Below are 24,070 nucleotides of genomic sequence, written 5' to 3' on the forward strand. Positions count from 1 at the left end.
CCTGTCACGGTAAAATCCTGTCACCAGCGACTCTCAGCAGGAGGTTACGTGCACATATACTGACAGAAAAACATTCATATTTGATGCAAAGCTTATATAAACTAGAGCAACATGGCCGGACTGAGACAGTCTGTATCTATAGAAACATACGTTTGCACGTTTAAGAAGGCGCTCGACGTGGAACACACACACACACACAATATCCTCCATGTGAAATGAGCCACGCGGCAGCCGTGATGGAATGAATCCCAGATACATTTGAATCTTTTTATGTCGACTATACTCACTGACTCGCGCTCACCGACACAGCCGTGTCATTTCTGACACACCAAAGTCAACCAGAGAATCCACCTGCCGCTGCTGCACAGCTCCCAGAAGCAAATATCCAGGAGACACTGGAAAACCCATTATTCATCACATCCTGCAGGCAACATACACACACACACACACACACACACACACACACACACACAACATGGTGGTGACTGCCTTGACAGCCATGCAGAGTCCACAGACACCAAACGTCCTTATTTCAATCTTGTCTCTGTCTTCAGATCAACTCCCAGAAAAGTTGAGACTTTCAACCTCAGACAGCCTGAGGAGGGCTATCGGTGCACTGTCGTCTCGTCCAGCTGCTCTGTGTTTGACTAGCTTAAAATGCATTTAATCGTCAGCGTAATAAGGCGTCCTCCCAGTCGATGTGCTGCTGACACCTTCCCTGAGCAGTTATAATTGCACTTTTTGCTGGTTTGGTTGTCGCAATCATCCTGCTGCTGCTGCTGCTGCTGCTAAAAGAAAAGGCTCTAATCTGTTAAATAGAGTAAATTAGCCACAGCTTCATTACACATACTATATGAGGGGTGGGGGCTTGACCTAACAACCCGCCTCTTAACTGAAAAAGCCAGAAGAGAACCTAATCCACCCGCTGTTGCTAATATCCCATCAGCCAGTGTGAATGGCCACAAAATAGGTCTAATAACTAGCTATCGCAGAGTCGGCCAGGCTGTTGGCGAGGGCCTGACACACTGCGGTGCACGGACAATGCAGTCATTTACACCGCAGTTCACAACGTTGTCGTTTATCACAGAGTGCACGGAGGCGGCGGAGGCTCAGCATAATAATCCAACATGCACACACACGCACGCATTCTCTCTGACCGCATCTCTCCTGGCATACACATGCAGCCCAATTACAGAGAGAGGACAAGGCTCGGGCCTGTGCTCCCACTGACCTTGTTCCAGGACAGATTGATGAGGCGCTGGATCAGCCCAGCAGATCAAATAACTTCTTTCTTAGCCTCATTACCAGGGCGAGGGGAGATCTGCCAGCACTTAGGCTAGGTAGAGGAGCATGCTCACTCGCTGAACCGCAACCAAAGCAGCTGTTGTTTTTGACCTGGATATAAAGAAATGGAGGATATTAAACTTTCAACTAATCAGCTTGGTGCCTTGAAGCCAGTAAATTCTCTGATGATGGCATTTTATTCAGAGCAAGGCCCCACTTTCATTTAGTTCCTCACAAAGACCTAAATACTGAAGTTTGATGTCTCTGCATTACTTTTTTAGTCATTTATGTCCTCCCATCTTACCAGTTCCAGCAAGCCTGTTATTTTGTTATTTTTAACCTCCGCTTGACTCATCGTTTTCCTGTGGATTCCACAGTTCCTCCCCAGTTCATGAGGCGGCCCGCCAACATTTATGCCCACGAGTCCATGGACATCGTCTTTGAGTGCGAGGTCTCGGGGTCGCCGGCTCCCTCGGTCAAGTGGGTCAAGAACGGAGACGCCGTTATCCCCAGTGACTACTTTAAGATCATTGTAAGTCTTACTCGGCACAAGAGTGGCTCAGATGAGTCCAAGTTGAGTTAAATGGATCTGTGCTGTGCTTGGATGCCTTCATGATGGAATGACTCTTGTATGTTTCGTAGAAGGAGCACAACCTGCAGGTCCTAGGTCTGGTCAAGTCAGACGAGGGTTTCTACCAGTGTCTGGCAGAAAACGACGCGGGCAACATCCAGTCCAGCGCTCAGCTCATCATCCTTGATCACGGTACGCTACTCAGCACAGCGCCCGCTCATTTCCAGACGAGACGAGATGTGTTGACTGGATCAATCCATCTCCTGCGTGAGAAACAAGACAACACAATGCTAAATTGCTCGCGTGATTAAATAATTAACTTCTGACAATAACCGACGCTTTGGAAATTACCCATGTCTGATTTTGTTCAAACGTTATTTCCTTTGGTAACACAGATTTATGAGCTGGAGTGTTAAGAAAGAAAAAAAAGAAGTAATTTTCTGCCTCCAAGTTAAGAGAATATTCAGGCTTTTAAAAATGTCTTTGAACAACAACTTGTAAGAGGACAAATCCTCCGGTCTCTTTATGTTTGGCTTCATTTTAAACTCTTCGAAGGATTGTGGAGCCTGTGCACATCTGCGAGAGTGCAAATAGTCCCTGAGAGTGTGAAGTGAACAGTGAAATGAGACCAGTAATCTTGTTAAACCAGGGGTGAGGCGGAGGGAGCAGAGTTGTGTCGGGTTCGCACAGTCCAATCCAGAAATGTTGTGAAGAGATTGGGAAACCTGCATCACACGGCGCCGTCGCTTTGATGCAACCTCAGACGCGTGAAGGCCGTCTTTTAACGGGGAGCTCTGCTTAAACATTAACAAACACGCTGGCAAAGTGAAATGCCCCGGAAAGCCGCGGCGCAGCCTTTCATGTCTCACATTTGTTTTTCAAGCCAAAGGAAAGGTTTTCTCCATTAATTCCCAAAGAGGAGCCGCTGAGAGCAACCACAAATGTGCCTTGAATTACCCCCGAATGTGGACGGAAACGCGCTAATGGTGTAGTTCTGTGGGTGTTTTTTGTTTTGTTTTCATTACACCTGATGTTTAAATAGATTGTGAGTCAGTTCCGATGGGCTCATTTGCTCAGCCATAATAATCTCGTTCCAACCAAGTCGGGAGGAGAACAGCATCAAGCGGGAGACAGCCACAGCACCCGGCAAAATAAGAGAACTCAAACGAAAAGGTGGAAAAATGGAACAGCAGTAAAAACAAAAGGCGCCACCATCCTAATGTGGCCACAACTCTTCAGAGTCCCCTCGCGCTCTAGAGGAGATGGAGACGTCCATTCAAGCGTGAACCCTCTGTCTCCGTGCAGGTGGCTCGTGTATTAGCACACACGCGTGCAGCCGGTGGCTCCCCAGCTGCGTGAGGCCCTTTGATTGGAGGACAGAATGTCAGAAATAATGATGCCCTGCAGCTTATTGTGTATTTGCCTTTGACACCATTGAGAAGGGTTATTTTGCACGACACACACATTTTCTTGTGTTTATTTTCATTTATCTGACAGAATTGCTGAGCAGCTGACCTTGCTCAGGGGCTCTGCCCTGAGCAGAGCTCAGACTACATTAATCTTTCTTTACCGCATCATATTAAGGGTGTCTCTGCTCCACCGTCGTTTCACATCTTTAATCCCAATTCCTGAAACTCATTTTACCTGTTTATTATCACTTTGAATGATGGATGCAGTGATATTTCAGTTCATTGATTGATTGATTCGCTTTTCATGGTGCCGCCTTCTGTAGTGTCCCTGGCTCCTCTGTGTCTCTCCCGTTGCGTCCTCCTTTCTGTCCGTCTGTCCTCATCAGTGTGGACACATTGAATTCTCCTGCCATCTGTCACCTCGCTTTCTTACCTCTCACTTTCCCTCACCTCATCTTACCCAGCCACCTGCTCTCTCTAATAATCCCGCACACTGGCCTTTGTGTTCATTGTTCTGCTTTGAATATTCCCCGTTTACAGCCGCCCTCTCACAGCTGGATGTCTTTATCTGCCTTTTAAGCCATTTTGAGATACATACACACCCTTCTCTCTCTTTGTTGCCTTTTTCGTGTGCGGCCAGAGTCAGGTGTGGCTCGCACGCCCGCCCAGTCTGGGTCACCCTGGAACTGGGCCAGGATAGACCTTGTGTGTATGGCTGGAGTGAGATAAGTCAGAACCTTTCCAGAGAAATAAACTTGTCCTCCTCTGACGGGGGAATCCACTGGGGTCAACGGCACCTCGCCACCAGCCAGCTGTACTTTGCTAATGTTCATTATTGCACATAATCTTTGCATCTTGACGCGCCAGCTGCAGTTTGCATGGAGGTGCAGGGATTAATCTGCACTTGTGGGGTTGTAAAAGGATAAAAATCAGCAGTTAGTGTGAGACGGCGATGAAAGGAGCACTGCTCTGTGAAGTGAACATACTCTGAAGAGCATTTTCTCAACTCTTGACTTAAACTGCTGTATATGATCACAGCTGTATACGCCACAGTAACCCGTGCATTTAGCTGTCTGGCCCTACAAAACCAGTCCACCCATACATGGACGTGTGCCCGCCACCAAAAGCAGCATCTTTAAGATTTGTGACTCTGGGGAATATTAACTTGTTCTTGACTGAATTCACTATTAATGTTTTGCTGTGTAAGTATATGTTAATCAAGGGGTGTTTGATATCCATCAGTAAGGTAAAATTGTACGACATAAACCATTACTGTGTTAGATCCTTCCTTGTTTTAATGGATTATTTCAATAGCTGTAGCTTTTTTCACCTTTACATCTTCTGGCTTTCGACCCCAGTGACAAACTGCTGCAGAAGTTAAAATACAACTTTTTTCCGTAATGTTTGTGTGGTTCACATTCCCTTTAAAGTGTTGTGAACCCCATTTCTTTTGGGTCAAATGGAAATTAGCCAGAGATTATGATCTAGAGGGCCTTTTCTGGACATTCCTAAACCATGTTTAAAATGAGTTTTCTAGTTGCTAACAGATGAGTGTAAATAGGAGAACGGTGGCCAGAGGTGGACCTCAAGGGGACATAATCAAGTGTAATGAAGGCTAAGTCAGTGCCTCCTAATGGGCCTTGTAAACGCACCACATTCAGACCTTTGTTTTTTGTGAATTATGCTAGCAAGATTCATGCAAGAAATTCACACCGTGTTGACCTTTTATCAGATCACTCCGTTGTTTCTCCACTAAACTACGGCTGAACAAATGCTGCTGGTCGTTTTGATGCTTGCTGCCAGCTTGTAGAGGTCGGGGTTGCAAGGGAGGACGGCCAGCTGCAGAGAATGAGCTGTTTCAGGAGTTTTCATATGACTGATACTATTGTAGGTTCTCGTTAAGCTTGGATATAAAAATCTGCTGTTTCTTGGTTTACAGTCGACATCTGTGACCCACACAGAATCCTGGAGCCGTTCGATTGTCAGAGTTTGATGTATAACACAGTGGCATGGGGAAATCTATTACTAAAATATGCTGCGTGTGCTTTTCCTGTAAGATGTGGATATTTAGCAACAGGTTGTCGCGTATACACAGAAGCTGGGCACCAGAGCCCAGGAGTCAGTCGGTAACGGCTGCTTGTCTCCACTCTGCTCTAATCAGGTCTCCAGTTCAGATGAATATTTGACACTTTGCCTCCTGGTCTTCAGATTCAGTAAAGAGCCTGAAAGATGTTTTGGATGGATCAGATCTGAGCTCACGCTGCTCTAACCAAGACTCCGCCAGCCAGGATTAATCAAAACCATAGATATTATAGGTATAGATATTATAGCTTTATTTAGGCGGGCCCGTAGGCTTGTCTTTTTTGCTATTACCGGTACTGAAGTCCTTCTGTGCTGAAAAGGAGATGACACACTACGGTATTTTTGATGCAAATGTGCATTCAAGCAATTGTTGAAGCCAAATAAGCTTTGGTTCAGTGAGCGATCCTCATCCCCTCTCTCTCCTTCGTCTCTCTCATCTCGTCCCTCCTGCTTTTCTCTGTCTACCTCTGGAACTGCTTGTCACCCTTCATCTTCTCCTTTATCCACCCATGCTGCCATTAGTTTTCCCTCCCCTCCTCTTTGACCTGTAGCAGCTAACAGAAGATTCCTGTCTTCCTCCTCCTCCATCTCCCATCAAAGGTACCGGTTCCCCTCTGAGAGATGGAGCAGGCTGTCTGATGGCTGTGGCTTCTCCCATCACGTTCTCTATTTATGAGTGCAGCAGTCGGGAGCTCTGGGATGACGAACTGGCACGTGTATTATCCCTGAAGCTTCAGCCTGATAAACTAACTGGCACAGGAAGATACAGGAAGGGATATAAATGCAACTGCACATATTGTTCCTTTATTAATTGCAGTGGATTTGAGCACCAGTCCCATTTTGATCTGGGTCAATACACTGAATGCTCCTCGAAAAAAGGCCAGACCAACCCACACACATTGATTGAGGTGTTCTGCATTAAAACAAACACTGTTTGTAAAGCATCTGAAAGTCATTGCCAGAAGAAAATGACCTGTTTATGTAACAGATCATGTAAAATGGTTCCGACAAAGTTAAAGGGTGATAAGCTTGAGAAGACATAATAAATCAAGCGTGTGAGTAAAGCAGAACCAAAGCTGACAAAAGGCTGCAGATGAGGCTCTATAAACTGAAGAGTCAGCCAGAGACCAGAGCGTCGGTGCGGGTGGACCCATTGTGCTAATGCGCTAAATGCCTGAAAAAGAACTAACTCCTCCTCGCAGTTATGTACAAAATGTCAAAGCAACCTTAAGAGAGCTAAACAGAGATGATATCTGCAAGAAATTTGTAATACCAACAAACTCAAATATTGAAACTGTATCCTTTCAACCCAGGAAGTAATGATTTCCTCCTGGACCGGCGACACTCCAGAGATGGTGAACGCTGCAGCCCACTTCCATTGTTGTTACTTTGTAAAGACATAAAAGCGGAGAAGATTCTATGCAAAAATATATCTTGATGTTTTATTGTCGTCCCACACTGTTATAAATCAAGACACCCTTCAGTTTATATCGAAGAGAAAGATAAAGACGGTAACTTTAAAGGAGTAATGCTGTCATTCTGATGTATGGCATTGATGCTGCTGAAGAGGGGGGAAAAAATCTTTAATATGAATCTGTGTGATATAAAATGTAACTGGAACATTCTTAACCAACAAAGGCGAGAGAGTTTCAGCTGAGTTCCAGTAGGATGAGCACTAAAAAACAAGATTAAAAACATGTTCGCATGTTCGCTGCCGCCGGCACAGCGAAGCATCACTCTTATTCCCTGTTCAAATCAGGAGGTGAGAATAGGCTGCTAAAAGGTGCCTCCCTCCAGCCAGGCTGCACCCTGACCAAATAAAAGCCCGGGCCCACTTCAGGGAATATGGTGTGCTCCATCATGTGCTAGCAGGGTCACGGCCGGGCCAGTATGTAATGTTGTGAGCATGTGAACATGTCACGATGAGGTTGGGCGGGGGGGGGGGGGTTCACAGTTCACCTCTGCATCGACAGCAGTGTGAAAATATAGAACATGACAGTTGAACAGGCTGTGGGGTCACATGAAAAACACTGACAGGAGATGCAAGCTTAGCGTTAGCGTGTTGAAACCCAACTCTGAGAGAACTGACCTGTCGTCGTTGTCTTCCAACAAAATATTATGTATAAAAGCTGTGTTCTTCAATTGCTGGACACATGTCACCAAGCGTAAGAGAATTATATTTTATTCTGTGCTAAAATGTGGTTTTATCCCTTCCTTTTAAGGAAAAAAAAATCCAGAACACCCATTTATTCGCAGCAGTAGCTATCACAAAATATCATATTTTAGCTGGTGACGTTTGCTGTTGGCTAAGTGTTGCCGATTAAACAAATTTGTCTATATTGGGTAATTGAAAGTGTTCTGGTCGTGTTTGTAAATGTCTGATTGTGGAAAAAAAAAAATCAGAAGCTTTGGCGGTTGAAAATTAATCATATGTTAATCGCATTACATCCCAACAAGTTTGCCTCGTAGCAAAATAGATTGAAATTCAAATCTGCAGCTCTAAAATGTGCGCTCGGCATCTTAATAAAAGGGCCACGCGCTAATATCCCGTTTGTGTGAATGTTTGTGAATGTGGCCCGGCCGCCCTAGGGTGCTGAGCAGAGGAATTATGGCATAAATTGGTGGCGAGGAGCTGAACTCATGTTGCATCAAACCGTTTGTGTGTGGCGGCGGCGCCGTTGATCGTGGTGGGCGTTGTGTGGCCGTGCACAAGCGCAGGCTCACAGCACAGGCTGAGCTCAGGTTTACTCGAGCGTGGTGAAAGCCTTTGGCTGCCTTATAAATGCTCCGTCTACTAAGTGCTAAGTGAAAAATATTCCGAGTGCTCCTGTTGTGCAGAGAAGTATGGAAATAGCCTCCGAACCTACGTCAGTGCAGTTTTTTTAAGGTCATTCTTGTCACCCACAGCTGTTTTTAACTGTGTTTTTTTCCTGATTCCTTTCCTACTCCCTGCTTTTTTTTAGCATGTAACACCCCTGTGTCCCAACTCAATCACTTCCAGGATGCTAACCTGACGTTTTTGGCTCTTGTCGGCCCTTTGGATGCTCTAATTGGGAGTCCCACATGGCAAAAAAAAACCAACAGAGTTCCCCTCACACCCTGGCCATAGCTGCAGGCATCTGACCTCTTTGAACTCCATCACTATTTTAGCAGCCACCCCTGATGCCTACTGGGCCTCCCAGTTTCCATTAGCTAAAAGTAAAAGAGGGAGGAACATCGGTGCTGAGGGCTCCCCCCTGCTCGCTGTGGAAGCTTCACAGTAAGATGGAGCAGTGGAGGCAGCTTTATTAGTGCCTGGCTTGATAAGCAGGAGTGTTTGTTAACAGGTCTCCCGAGGGGTGTGCAGCTGCACCCAGGTCTGCAGAGGTACTGTTTGACCTTCTCACTCTGGTTACTGGTTCTTCAGCTTTGAAAGTCCACAAACACAGACATGTGTCACAGTAAGCTTTCAATGGAATCAATTACCCCTTTGTAGGGCGGCTTTGTTACCCTCGGAAAGGTTAAATTTTGTTCTCGTGCCTCCAGAGTAAAGTCATACAAAGGCGGTGGAAAGCAAAAGGCTTGTTTCCAGTCCAGAGCGCCAGTGGTTGAAGGCTCCACCACTGGCTGTTTTCATCAGCATGAAAGGTGCTGCCAGCATGAGATGCATGTGATTTGTCAGGGAAGTGGGAATACATATATGCAGCCGGCTGGGTTGTTTACATTTGTAACATACAGATACGGAGGGGGAAGGAAAATGTCATTAGCATCTTTGCTGCGCCGGAATGTGCTCAATTACCGTTTTCATTTGTAAACCGAGGTGGTTTTACCTAAGGTATTTGAGATGTGGCTTTCCTCTGGGTCTTTAGGTCTCAGTGGAACCTACCTATATGGCTGCTTCTACCATATTTCCCTATGCAAACTGCTTCTGCCCAGTGTTTATCCTGAGAACCCAGAGCAGGGATCGCCACTTTTTATTAAAATCTAATCACTGTAAAGTGTTTTGCTCGAGGGCCAAGAGTGGATGCAAACACAGACATACCAACACCCTTTCCCCAACATGCCCCTTCTGCTTGTTTACATAGGCATGCGGGGAATTTAAGAATGTTGATATTGGATCTGAAAAGCAAGATTAATGTGAAATTGAACAAACTGCCATTTAAGAGGAATTTGCTGCAGGCTTTCAGAGGAGCTGCTCGATTAAAAAAAAAACCCAAAAAAAAACGTTATCCACATGCCTTTGCATGAGCCCCGGAAGTATAGATTTCTCCATCTGCACACTTCATCCAAGGATTTGACCCACTCCAGAGTACTTTAACTGTGTTTATGGTGGCGTTTGAGGCAGAGATGCTGGTGTTTTGACCCAGCAGTCAGGGCCATTCACGTCCTCAGGACCATTGACGTGTCCCATCTGGACGCCCATCAGCTTCTCTAACGTCCAAACGTTTTGGTTGATCAGAAATTGAAGAGGAGAAAATCCGCCTGTTATTCTGTTTGTCACAGGTTTAATTACAAATAGCATATTTCTCTCTGGGGTTCTGCTCCATATTTTCAAACATTTTTGTCTGATCACAGTGAACATAACCTAGAAAATGACAAATAGACCCTGTGAAGCTGAGGACATTTAAAATTAAAAAACGAAATACAGTTATGCCGTCTCGTCTTCTAAACCGCTTGATCCCTTTCGGGGTCACGGGGAGGGGACACAATGGGCTGAGGCAGGGTCCACCCCTGCATGTCCCTAGTTCTTCACAGGGCCCCATATTAGCATTTGTGGGTTTGGTACCCTGCTCAAGGGTACCTCGGCAGTGCTCTGAAGGTGTTCCCTTCCCCTACTAGCAGAACATCTTACTTGTTTTTTCTGCACTGGGGCTCGAACCAAGAACCCTCCGCTTCGCCCAGGTCCCAACAGACTGAGCTGCCGTCACCACCATCAAATACATCTAAGTTAATTATTTCTTCCCAGATTATTTCAGTGATGAAGAACACCTTCGTTTTCTGGTCTGTTTTGTGCTTAAACTCCATTTGTCTTTTACTTTCTAATCATTTTTACCTGTCTGAAATGTATCTATCAGTCACTGTGCATTTTCCTCTGTGGATGAATTTGTCTAGGGCTTATTGCTTTTAAATTGCTTTTATTTGTTGTATTGCTTACGGAGCAGTTTGAGAGTGTTGAGATTTGATTATTTCGTTAGAAATTGTAGCTGAGATAAAACAGGAGAAAACAAAGATGTGCTGGGTCAGCCCGTTTTCCCCGCGCTTGCTCAGCCTTCCCTCCAACTTTTGCCTTTTGAAATGTCCTCTTTTTGACTATTGACGCTGCAATAAGAGGCTCATATATCGAGGGCTGTCAGCCTTTCTCGCCTTGCCAGTCTTATCTTGGAGAAAAGCAAAGGGAAAAGCTGCTTCTTGTTACTCTAAGGAGTCTGCCAGCAGATAGTGCTCTTTGTCACTGTGTCTCTTCATTATTGTTCTTCTTTGTGAGTCTTAATATTCTTAGCTGCACTACATGTCCAGATTAGACAGACCTCTATCGTGCTGACTGTTTTAGGTACATTCATTCATTCTTTCTCCATCAGCAAAAGTCGTTAATGGCCCAACATCGTTGTGCTGTAGACACAGGTCCTCACTCTAGTCCAGCCTGGCCCGCTGAATTCACATCTGTGTACAAAAACAGCTCCAGTCGGCGTCGCTTAAAGCTGCCCTGCCCGTGCGAGGGTTGTGGCGTTGGCAACAGAAGGTTGCTTGTTGCATGTCTTTCTGATGGTCCTCCGGTGACTGTTATAGAGAAAGATGGATGCCTTTCCGTATGCGTCTTTGTCTGGATGGTTTTGCGTATCGCACACCCAGATTTATTATGCAGATGTGGAGTAACCTTCCTCGTTAAGACTTAATGCCGGCCATTCATTACCTCTGGCACAGAGACTAATGGCACTATTAATCAGCTATGAATAGAGCCTGGCGGTGGAAGTGGGAGGCCCGTACCTCCTTACTGTTAACAATTCCAGACATGCGTGTACCAGGCAGATTGTGAGAAAGACAACGAAGGCTGAGCAGCATGTCGGCTATCTGCAGCATGCAAGCTGTCGGAAGATGGAAACATCTAATGGTTTTATCTCTCCTCCATTTCCTGTCCCACAGTGCAGTTCCCTCCAAGCTTCACTGTCTCTCTTTGCCTGACCTGACACTGATTTCAAGATAATATATTACCCCAAAGCACATTGTTTCTCATTTGCTTGAAAAGAAAGAAACCTACTGCTGCTCATCTCGGTTTCTTTGCGGTCCACACGGGGCAGGGACAAACGCTCACATCAGCAATGGACTGATTAACCACGACCAGCGAGGCGACGTACAGCTTGAAACATTGATAATTCAATCAGGAATGGCTCAAAAACATGGCAGACACGCCAAATTGTATCTCTGGAGGAGGGTAATTGACGCGAAGCCGGGGATACAGGTGCTGCCATCATGTTGTAGTGTGGAATCAGTCTGTGCCGAAGAAGCAGAGCCTAAAGTCACAAGAGAAGAAAGAAAGCTTTCACACAAAAATCTGCTTTTAATGTTTTCTCTCACTGGAACAAGGCTCTACCACATAGCTACAAATGGGGCTGAGCTGATGTCATGAAATCTATCTTTCATAAGTTGCGGCTCACCTCCACGATACACTCAAAACAGACTTTGGCCAAACCGGTTCTCTGCGTTTGTCTGCTCATAACAAGACAAACTTTCGATTTTTTTCTTCCCCCTCGCCTTCCGTTACATGCTGTCTGTTATGCTAGCAGTGGTGCTATTGCTAGATCAGCTGACCTGTGTTGCAGTAGTGGCGTACGAGGTTGAGTCCCTCCAGTAAGTGACGCACGCATGCACACACAGAATGCATCGCTCCCCTTTCAAATGTTCACCACTGACATATTGCAGCTCTGCCGTCCGGTGGCTTTTTCCTCCCTGATGTGCCAGCAAATGGAAATGTCACCCATGCTGTCATCTTTTCCACATGGTTTGGTTGCACTCACTTGCCAGCAAATGGAAAGCAGATCTCCTCGTGTTTGACCGCAGACTGTTTGTCCAAAAAACTAAAGAGTCAGAAGAAAAAACAAGGCAACATTTCTGTGGCTGGGCTGTGTCCCGTAATGGATTTATTTAAAAAAAAGAAGTCACCATCTGGTGTGTTTCAGAGAATCAACACTGGGGACTTACTGATGTGTTAAGAGAGTCTGCTGTTTTGTGTTTAATCCCCTCAACACATGGACAGTTTTCTGGTGTGCACTTTAGACACCAAAAGGTGGTTTTGTCAAACAACCCCCCCCCCCTTTTTTTCATTTAAAAGCGGTCCACCTTTGGTTTTAAAGCTGTCACAGAAACACAGACCAATCATTTCAATCACCGATGATTGGCAGGAAGACTGTCTATGGCGATGAAATGTCTGATGGTGTGTCGCTCCCCCTGCTCCCGCCCAGCATTAGAGAGCTGTGTGTGCATGTGTAGTCCCCCCCCTCCTGTATCGTGCTTCTGTCAGCTCTGTGATTGTAGTAGAAGTGTTTTATTTCTGTGGGTTCTTGTCACACCAAAAGTCTTTTTTTGTTACGTTGTTGTTATTTTGTTTTTTCCTCTTTTTTTGTTTCCTGCCTTTCTTTCGTTTCACTATCATTTCCATTTCAACTCCTTTTCCTCCTCCCGGACACCTCTGCGTGCCCCCCCCCCCCCCCCCCCCCCACCCTATGTCCCTATCTCCCAATCCCACCCTCCTTCCTCCTTCTCTCTTCCTCCCGACCCGAAGACGTAGCCCTCCCTTCTCCCTCTCTCCCCTCACTGACTCCTAACACTACTGACCATGTAACGCCAGGCTCCGGAGCCGTAGCCAACGCAGCGGGGCCCACCCCCTCTGCCCCCAGAGATGTCGTGGCTTCGCTGGTCTCCACCCGGTTCATCAAACTGACCTGGCGCCCGCCGGCGGAACCTCATGGAGATGAATTAACCTACTCTGTGTTCTACAGCCAGGAGGGCACCAGCAGGTAGACAGACTGAGCTGTGCTGCAGTGCTGCCAGGAGGGTGCTAGTCCACACTCTTGCAGGACTCAGCAGGGCTCTAACACGCATAAATGCCTCTAGAAGACCACTCTAAGAGTCTCTCGTTAAAGCAGTACCAGCGGACTGCCATTCCATTGAAGGTTTTTAATTAAAACACTTCACACACAATCACTTACAAAGAATAAAGGAAAAATCTGAATATAGGCAGGATCGTCTCATATGTACATTTTGTTTGAGCAAAACAAAGAAATGGAAGAATTCTTCACATCTTCAGCCTTTTTTACCATTTCAAAGTCAACCAGCTTCAGGCTTTTTTAAGAAGCATCCTCTTACAGAAATGTTATACTCTGTTGGAGCTATGTTTACTGTATATCATATTTCTATATATGTAGTGATGTATATCTATATATAGAAAAAAGATGATGCTCAGTTTGTCCAACTACCTTCTACAGAGGCCTGCCAGTATGCTCATCATGAGTCAGATGCTAGCACTTCATCAGCAGCCATTCACACATCCTGTATTAGGACGCAAATACAAACATGGGATGTGGCAAATGTCACATAATGCATAAAACCTATTTGGTAAACAATGTGTGAGTGTACTTTGCCTCCGTTTCATTAGTCTAAACAACCGGTGAGCTCATTCTGAAAATTCCTCCCCACCTGTGTGTCCACATCAGAGAGCGAGTAGTGAATACCAGCCGCCCAGGAGAGATGCAAGTCACCATCCAGAACCTGATGCCAGACACCAAATACCGCTTCAGGGTCGTTGCCCACAATAGCAACGGGCAGGGAGAGAGCTCCGCAGCAGCGAGGGTGGCCACCCAGGCTGAAGGTACAGACCACGCGCACAAACGCTCATTCATACGTGTTCAGTAAACAGGACACACACATCAAGGCGAGCTCCCGCCAGTGTGTTGGAAACATGCAGGAGGTGGCACAGCGAAGCAAACAGGATGCGCGCAGAAGAAGCACATGACACACACAGAATCTGCAAATACACAACCGCACAGGCAAATATTCACTCACACAGCTCACTTCAAATACTGGATCAGCCTCCCACCTCTGCCCTCCACACAGACACATACAAACACACACACACACACACACAGGAGGCTGGTTAATGCTGGGCTTTAAGTCAGACCACCCAACATTAGAGAAGAGCAGCATTTCCCTCTTATAAGCCACTTCTTGTTAAATCCCCGACATCCATTATAAAACCTTCTGGTGTCTGTGTCTCTGTGTGTGTGTGCGTGTGTGTGTGTGTGTGTGTGTGTGTGTGTGTGTGTGTGTGTGCGTGCGTGCGTGTGCGTGTGTGTGTGAAGCTTTGAGCTGTAGCTTCCTGAGTTGAAATATTAAGTTTTCCCATTTTGTATTTAGTCGTCCTAAATTGCTGCAAAAATGTATTTTAGTTAGCACATACACATTTTTGTATCAACTATGTTCTTTGCTGTGTATTTGGGTGTATTTCACCCACTTTTGGAAATGGTTCTGAGGGGGTTCCCCAGCATTCTGGGTTCGTCCCTCACCTCCAGACTCGTCTACATCACTCAGTCGGTGTCACTTTTGTAGGTCAGCTGCCGTTTCTCCGCCTGTCTCCTTGGTTGGAGGGCAGACACACACACACTCGCACACACACACACTCACACGCCTCGGAGCCTGCCAGCAGGCGCGTAGCCACCCATGGGGTTTAACTGCAAGGGTGGGCTGTGTTTGTGCTGTAGATCTGTGAATGTGTGTTTGCACATTCGGTGTGAAAACAAGCTGCACTTTTGAAGCTTAAACTGTTGACCTGCATCATGGTGGCAGGTATGTGAACAGAAAGCTGTGCTTGTATCGCCTCTCCTCAGAGAGCTGATTATTGCACCTGCTCAAATACAAGGAAAATTTAAACTAGCACCCGCGCACGCTTACAAATGACAGCCTGCTGGGAGCTACACCTGCAGCTAATGCACACAAGCTCTTCTGTAACCATTATAGTCAAACCCACTGGCAGCATTCATACACACTGTGCTCGAACACAAGGAGGGAATCTCAGCTCTTGTAAAACATTCCTTATTCATGCAAACAATCGCAGCCCTGATTCTTTATGTGGCTCCATTTTCTTACACAAAGTAGAGCTGAAATTTCAGAATAACAGTGTAGAAAGAGCATTGACGGCAGTCTGCATTCTCAGAAGTAATGAGACAAGGTCACATAATCTTATATGTTCACTTGATGCCTATTCTCATTACAGTTTTACAAATTGGTACATCTTCATAACACTAATCTAATCCAAACATTTCTGTTTCTGTGACAAAAATGGGGCTTCCTGGGTGATTTTTTTTATGGAGCCGATCACATGGGCAGAAATATATTTAGCTCTGTATCTTGACTGAAGTGTGCGATTAAACAGCCAACTGGATGTTAGCTGGAGGCTGACGAGTGTGGAGTGTATGATGTGATGTTTCTATTGAGGCGAAACATTCAGCCTGTTTGTCATGGGAATACCAAGAAAGTCAACATGGCCGCCAGCCCAGCCTAGAAGGGACAGATGGGTCTCCACGGCCCTCACGCACGTGGAGAATACCTTTGATGTAGCCAAGAGTGGATGTTTGGCAGCAGTCAGTGCACATTGCTGATTGAGTTCCTCCCTGTACAGCTGTAATGCGATATCCTCAAAACTATTGAAGGTCGATGTTTGTTAATCTATTCCTCATTTTGTTTGGCTTTTTGTTCTTTTTTTAGTCCAAGTTCCAGGCCCGGCTCCTAACCTGCAGGCGGTGTCAAACACACCAACCTCTGTGGCTCTGAGCTGGGATAAACCCCTCACTGGCAACGGAGACATCGTCACTTACAAGTTGTTCTACACAGACAAAAGCGTCGGCAACGAGCAGGTAGGATGTTTGCTGACTCATCCTTTAAAGACCAGGTAGATGTTATCACACGTTGACATCTCTGATCTCTTCGGATGATGAAAGGAGGCATGGAAACCGGGCACGCTGACAGCCTGCCCACATCCACAGAAGGCTTTTTTGTCTTTCCTGATACAATAACTATATTCTGTTATCCTAGCAAATTATCTCCAATCTGTATTTCTGAGGTGACTGTCATGAAACAGGCTCAAATGCTCAGTTTCTGAGCAGGAACGGGCCCTTTCTCTGTGGAGTTTGATAAGTCCGAAAGGTGTGCACGTCCATTTGTTACTGTGGTTGCCTGCAGGCATGGATGTGTGTGTAGGGGGCCTGTAATCAGCAGGCAGCTCAGGGTGTGAAAACCTACTAATCTTCAGCCTGTGACTGATGATGGTTGGAAAACTCTCCTGCCTTCGAAAATATCCGCGTGTATTATGTCATTAATTACGGTCATGTGATTCAACGTCTTACAGTAAGTGATTCTACATCGTGTGTAATTCAGGCGACACCTGCAGGCTTCATGAGCTGCTGTGGAAAGAACACGATGGCTTCGGCTTTTGGAGATTTGGGATGAGCTGAAGACGTCCTATTACTTAGCCAAAAATCCTCTTCAGGGTGGTTTTCTTTTCAGTCCCACTGGTGCATCTTTCAGAGCAGCATTATTCCGCGCGACAGCAAAGGAGAGCCGGGTTTGATCAGTTTTTCTGCAGGTCCAGGAATTGGCTGAGATATCGAGCGAGCGGCATCAGCACAGCGCAAGGCCAGCGAGGCATTAAAAACCCTTTAATATGATAATGGATGAAACATCATCCGCAGTTGGAGTAATAATGCTTCAACGCCTCTGATAAAGACAGTCGCTGATGAGGTCTGAAAAAGGAGGGCTGTGAAGAATGAAAGGAGAGGTGAAAGGAGGAGAGCTATAGTTAGAAAGGCACCGTGCTGAAAGAACATGAAGTATTAAAGAGCAGCTGGATGTCGTCCACATTCCCTGCTTCATCCGCAAGGATGAGGTGTTGACAGGTGACCGTCTGATCTGAGGTCAGAGGTTGTTGGTGGGCGGAGCTGGAAGCACGATTAGATTTCCACCAGGTCGCAGCCTTTTCCTCATAATGTCACCAGCAAAGTTATGAACGGAAATGTGACTAGACTGACAGATTGATTAGAAAATATTCCCGCTGTTTAAGTGGCAGTCAACGTTGAAAGTGACACTAAAGAATTAAACACGTTGAAGAGCATGTTTTTTTCCTCCGTCCCTCATTCAGGACGTTGACGTGGACGGCCAGTCGTACACCATGACCGGTCTAAGGAAGAACACAGGAATACAACTTCCGTGTTGTGGCCAACAACAAGCACGGTCCAGGCGTCTCCACGGATGACATCACGGTCCGCACGCTGTCTGATGGTCTGTTGGTGCTGATTGAGACTTTTGCACTTCCAGTTATCAAAAATGTTCAAAAAGAGGAAGACGTCTGTTATCTTTCCTTCGCAGTGCCCAGCGCTCCTCCTCAGAACCTCACGCTGGAGGTCCAGAACTCGAAGGTAAGACGTCCGACTTCTCCTCAGACTCGCCCGAAACTTAGCTGGATTTTTGCTGCGGTCATGTGGAGGACTGAAAAGCTTCTCTTCCTCTCGAACAACAAACGCTAAACTAGGCTGCATGTGGTGTAAATGTTTGCTCGACAGCGGTTCACCGAATCCACAAACAGCCGCTCACACACAGATAAATAAATGCCCAGCCCACAGTCCAGTAGCTGTTGTTTTTCAGTTTGGTGATCGGCCTGTAGGCCCCAGCCTGTTAGGAGAGCACGTGAACCCTCATCGATCCTCTCATCAGCAGGAGACTCGCCTGTCAGAATGCTTTATCATCACTATCACTCTCCATTTCTAGGTTTTCTGGCCTGTAGCTCAAATATAAATGGGTACCCCAAAAAAATGACTTGGGGGACATCAGCACACTCAAAGTAAGATTTATGAAGATCAACACTCAGAGGATCCGAAGAATGATTGATTGATTTTGGATGACTTAGATTTTCTCCCAAAGTGAAACTAGATGAGATGGAATTTTGCTTATTAACAGATTGTTTGAAAATAACATTTTATCAAGATCCAATGAATCATCGTTGTTGGCCTCAGCAAAAGAGATTTCTTGGAATGAAAACGTTTGATTAGATAAGGTGTGTTGGAGGTGGCTGCAGGACTCACAAGTGATTAAAAGGGGAAAGCGCTCTCCACTGCCTCTCTGTTTAGCCATTTGATCTTCAAGCAGACAGCCGTTGGCCTCTTTATTGTACATACGTCCATCCAAATGATGAATTAAGTTCGATATATGTGCTACTCACTCAGCACATGTGAGACGGCCAGCGCAGAGATCAGCGGAGGGGAGAAGATACGGAAAACCTCGGGGCGCGTGCATCGACTACAAAAGCAGCGGCTGGTGCTTTTAGCCTTTTTGCTGGTCGATGCCAGAGTGAGAGAGAACTGTCAAAGCACACTGGCTAGAAAAAACCCATGGTAGACAATCCTATCACACACTCCCAGCTTGAGTGAGGACTGGCCACCCATGCTGAGGGATACTCGGCAGAGATTTGTGGAGAAAAAACACGAACGCTAACACTGACGACAGCAGCTCGCGCGAAATTGTCCCTCCTCAATTAGACCCAGACAAAGCAAAATAAATGGGTGAAGCAAACATCTGGCTTCTTTTATTGGAATTACTCATCTAATTTTTCTTTGTCTTTGTTGTTACTGCGTTTAATTTTGTATCTAAACAGCAATTAAGCCAATTAATCTGCTGCAAGTGTATAGGTCTGGAGAATTTATATGGTGAAGTAATTTGCGTTGCCAAATGGAGCTGGAGAAACATCTAATCAACATGCATTCCACATTCACCCGCCCCGTTGGTGTCTGTCAAACAAAACGCCTAAATCCCAGTCTGAAAATTATATTTCCATGATCTTATTTGCCACTTTTTCCACATTTTGGCACCTGCCATCTCACCTTCCCCTGTGATTTCCTTCTAAAGTCAATTAAACAGGTTTGGTTGATGAAGGAGAACAGGAAGAAGAATAGGGGCCTGCATATCGCGTCTGGACGGTGGTGTAATAAGAACAGCGGAATAATTGAACGCTCTCCACACAAATTTAATTTGTGCAATTCCCTCGACTCATCTGGGGAGGAGCGTTTCTACAGTATGCCCTCTACATGTTTTCAGGCTTCTGTGCATCAGGGAGACAGTGGGGAAGCGTTAATTAACTGCTCTCCCACGCTGGGCTACCTGCCTGGTTTCTATTTAAATACACGTGCATGCGCACACACGGCCGGGTGTAAATAAGCTGGTGCAATTCCTCCTGGGCCTGTCAGTAAAGTCCTTCATTTGGATGTTTCAGCTGTAGCTACATGAATTTCTTCCTATATATAAAGAAAAGAAAATACAAAGAAATATGGCACTCATCTACAGTATCTATCGATCCATTGATCTATCCATCGATCCATAGATCTATCCATTGCCTTGCCAGTTATGGTGGGCATAAGAAACATGGATATTCATGCATTTCTTCAAAAATAAGAAATAGATTCAAAACATCCAGCTCTCACAAGCTACGGGAATAAAAACGTTAGCTCGTGTTAGCGTTCGGCTAACTATGTCCACACAGAGAAGACGTTTCATTGGACAGCCCTAAACAACAGTGTGAGGGGATTTTGCCTTAGTCAGACCGGACTATGAGGTGTTGCTAGTGCCAGCTATATTCTACTCTATAAAGGCAGCTGGAACACAGACGTGTGGAAACACTAGCTCTTATAGTAGACAGTTTGTTACCAGTTTCTTGAGAGAGTCGTCATGGGCGCTTTAACTCCCTCTGTGTGCACATAACTTTGGATGCCTTTACCAGTGTGAGAGCATTTTACACTGTTTACGTATTTAACTGGTAGGAAATGCTGGAGGGGGTGTGATGCTTTTGCTGTACCGAGTTGTCAGGAGAAGGTGTGATGCTACTGGTTCAGTCAGGAGGAGTACACCTTTACGGCTGAAGGCCCAAAACAGATGGTTCCACATATGTTAATCTATATTTCTTCTTTGTTTTCCTTCAGAGCATTATGCTCCGGTGGCAGCCCCCACCCCCGAACAGCCAAAACGGAGAGATCATCAACTACAAGATCAAATACCGGAAAGGATCACGAAGGAGTGAAACCAGCGACTCCACCTCCGGCACCCAGCTTTTCATGCTCATCAGTGGTAATGGAGACTGACTCAGCCCTTAGCTCACAGCTAGCAGCCAGAGTCTAAAAAAGGCCTGATGTGTTGAGAACACCGTGTTTGAATGTGTTGGGCTCCCAGTGCATTTTTCACATGCAGCCTCCCACCTCGAGTTCACATCTGATTATCCGCATCTGGCTCCAGCAGAGATTGACAGTCACAGTTCACCTGTGACTGCGAAATGCATTTAAAATTCACCTTGAGTCAACACTTTTTATTCAGCTCTTTCTGTGTGTTGGCAGCCCACTCCCCAAAAAGTCTACACACTCGCTCCGCTCTTGTGATTACACATATCGGTATTTTACCCTAATTAAAGTTGTTGTTTTTTAATGTATCGCTAAACTCGTGCAAATCTAGTTGGAGACACAGACTCATTAGGTTGTTCTGCAGCATCACATTTACATACGAACTTAAGAGAGCTGAAAGTATTTCGGCCCCCACATGACACTGTCACAGTGAGTCCCTGGGGTGTATCACACTGATGTGTGAGGAGGCTCGTTCCAGACGGTGCGATTTTCCGCTCAATAGATAATCATAATGTAGCTTATGGATACAGAAAATGAGGCACTTCTGGATGGTTAAATAGAAAACGGAACAAGAGAGAAGCAGCCACAGATGATGTATGGAAGGATTCTAATTACAGTCGGAGTATGTTTAATGTTGAAATCTGATAATGTTATTTACACCGCGGGCAAATGCTTCAGTCACCAGCTTCTGTGGCCTAAATAATTGTATCCTCAGAATATTGTAGCTTTATTTCTTTGTTTTCTAGAAGTCTGCCGAAACAAGGTCACTGAATTTCTGACTGATTTGACACAGTTTAACTGCGCAGACCATCGATGACGCATTTCGATGCAGACGTTAAAACTTTTATGCTGTCAAACCCTGCTGGATGTATTTTTGTTAGACTTCGCCCTGTCAGGCGTGCTGCAATATTTAATATTTTGCTCCTCATCAGAAGAAGGTCCTAAGTTGTTTTGAGTGAATCCTGATGCTTTTTCTTTCAGTCAACATCTGAATTGAATTTAAATAGCTTTGGGCGGAGTTTCAGGGCCTTCTGCACTTTCACGTCACCCGCTGCTTCTGCCAAAATATGCACAATATCACCAGAGACACAGCAATGGTGATTAATATTAGATGTTGTCTCCGCGACTTTCAAGTGGCCCATCCTCACGCTGTGTGCCGCATCAAAGAGAATACACACTTAAAAGTTGATTTTTGTGAACAGTCTTGTGTGTAGGGGGAGCGAAACAGAGGGGTGTTTGTTGATTCTGCAGCATTTAAAAGGAGACGTTGTAGCCTTGGAGGCATGTGTAGTTAGGCAGTCTTTAGAAGCTGCCCCCCTCCCCTCTGGGGCAGCCCAGAATAGCGGCTGCAGAGAGAAGGCGACGGGATTAGCGTGCAAGTGGGACAATGTGACAATGATGAAACATTTTACAGCAAATTAATAAAGCAACGCATCATTTGTCAGCAGGCGTTCCCGTCTCTTCCTGACCAAAGGCGGCGCCCAGCAGTGAACCGCTTCTTTCTGAAGGAGACGTGGCTTTAAAATATGAACGAATCGCAGATTCTGAAAGTTTTTTTTCCTGCTCTCGTTAGTCTTGTAGTTTTATATCTTGTCTGAGCTGCTTTTTTTTATAAATTCTTTCATTTGATCCTTTTCTGAACCAGTCCAGCTTTTTCTCCCAGAATTCCTACAACTATTCCACATCTATATTTGTGCTTCGAAACCAGGGTGAAAAGAAACATTTCAACCTTCCGCCCATGTTCAAAGTGACTTTATAAAGGCGGGTAGTGAGAAAAGCTGCTGTGCTGATAGCAAAAATCTCTGAATCTGCCTCACTTTTGTCCAGGTCTGGAACGTGGAACAGAGTACTCCTTCCGGGTCTCAGCCATCACGGTGAACGGGACGGGCCCGGCTACAGAATGGACCACAGCGGAGACGTTCGAGAGTGACCTGGATGGTAAAAATCCCCGACCAACCGAGAAGCATTCATCATCCGCTTTATTTTGTGTCTCACTGGAATCCCCCCTTCCCCCCCCCCAGAATCACGCGTCCCCAACCAGCCCAGTTCTCTGCACGTGCGTCCACTGGTCAACAGCATTGTGGTGAGCTGGACGCCTCCGGACAACCAGGACATCGTGGTGCGCGGCTACAGCATCGGTTATGGCATCGGCAGTCCTCATTCTCAGACCATCAAAGTGGACTACAAGCAGCGCTATTACACCATCGAGAACCTGGGTAGGAAAACACAGCAGGTTTGATCTGTGACACTTTAGCCTCCATCTGAAGACTGGAGCCTAAACCAAACGTCTCCACAATCGTCCCATTTAAAACAAGCTCAGACGCATCAAGCCAGTCTGACTGCACCTCATCAGGAGCTTTAATGAGCTCCTCTCCGTCGCACGCCTCAGTCGCTAATTACACAAATAGCTCTAATGCGGTTACAATAATTAAAGGTCAGAAATGTTTGAACAAACCCGACTCTCGTTGGGGTTTTTTCTCGCGCCTCTTCAAACAACGACACGTTTTCGTTTCACTGAAATTTTCCTGTAAAGGATTAGTCAATTATCATCGACACCTGCTTAATAATTCTGGAGAATCTGGGTGAAACCGTCTCATAATGAAGCATTGTTGATATACCAGCACGAGGAGCGACATAATTACAGCCTTTAATCTTCCCGAGGAATCGTGCATCCGTTGCATAGGCCGTACTCTGTCTGCGCCCTTAATTAATGGAACAATCAACAGCACCGTAATCAGAGCCGCCGTCTAGAAATGGATTATGGATAAAAATGACTGTGGGGAAATGAAGAATTTTACATTCATTACAATCACAGTCGAAGGATTGATTGCATTCAAGTCGTTGTTCTAATAACCGAGAGACTCAAGATTTTTGGGTTGATTAGAATTCTCTCTCTGTGTCTCTCAGATCCCAGCTCCCACTATGTGATCACCCTGAAGGCCTTCAACAACATGGGAGAAGGGATTCCTGTGTATGAGAGCGCCATCACCAGGCCACAGTCGGGTATGGTTTTACACACAATCTCTCTTTGGTCTTTAATTCCAGCGAATTTCATATCAAAACGTGTCTGAACTTCCAATCAGCATGGAAATAGCAGGTTACTGGGCTATCTCGCCCCTCCCCTCACAGCCAGACGGCCCACGATTCTCTTAATCTCAGACTAGAACAGTTGAAGTTAGAGCCGAACCCAGAATGCCTGACAGACGCTACGCAGGCTGCCAGTCATGGCACACGTTACCTGGGTGACACCATCAGAAGGCATCCAGCCATTGCACCCTGGAGTGCCCCGGAATATGGGCTGCACCCCCCTGTTCTCCCATCAAGCCTCCCACATCCTCGTTCAGCCTTGATCACTCCATTTTGTGTCTGCTGCTGCACCAAGCCCAAGTAGGGGGGTCGCATTATGACACGAGTCACGTCTGCAAGCTTCCGGGGGGGGCGGCAGTGCATATGCGCACTGTCATACTGTACACTTCTCTCTTGATGTACTCTGCTTCCTCACACACACATACACACACACACACACACACACACAGGCTGTG

General features: G+C 45.9%; 1 protein-coding gene across 1 annotated transcript in view; it reads left to right on the forward strand.

Annotated features, from left to right (window-relative positions):
* neo1a (neogenin 1a) overlaps positions 1-24,070 on the forward strand; it is a 106,220-nt gene that overhangs the window by 71,033 nt on the left and 11,117 nt on the right. The window contains 12 exon segments of the mRNA XM_029845799.1: positions 1,662-1,816; positions 1,927-2,047; positions 13,103-13,337; positions 14,034-14,188; positions 16,081-16,229; positions 17,510-17,563; positions 17,565-17,649; positions 17,737-17,786; positions 20,337-20,481; positions 22,356-22,466; positions 22,550-22,744; positions 23,436-23,531. Coding sequence (XP_029701659.1) covers positions 1,662-1,816; positions 1,927-2,047; positions 13,103-13,337; positions 14,034-14,188; positions 16,081-16,229; positions 17,510-17,563; positions 17,565-17,649; positions 17,737-17,786; positions 20,337-20,481; positions 22,356-22,466; positions 22,550-22,744; positions 23,436-23,531 — 1,551 coding nt within the window.

The sequence above is a fragment of the Takifugu rubripes genome, chromosome 13 (genome assembly GCF_901000725.2).
Source record: "Takifugu rubripes chromosome 13, fTakRub1.2, whole genome shotgun sequence".
Lineage (NCBI taxonomy): Eukaryota > Metazoa > Chordata > Actinopteri > Tetraodontiformes > Tetraodontidae > Takifugu > Takifugu rubripes.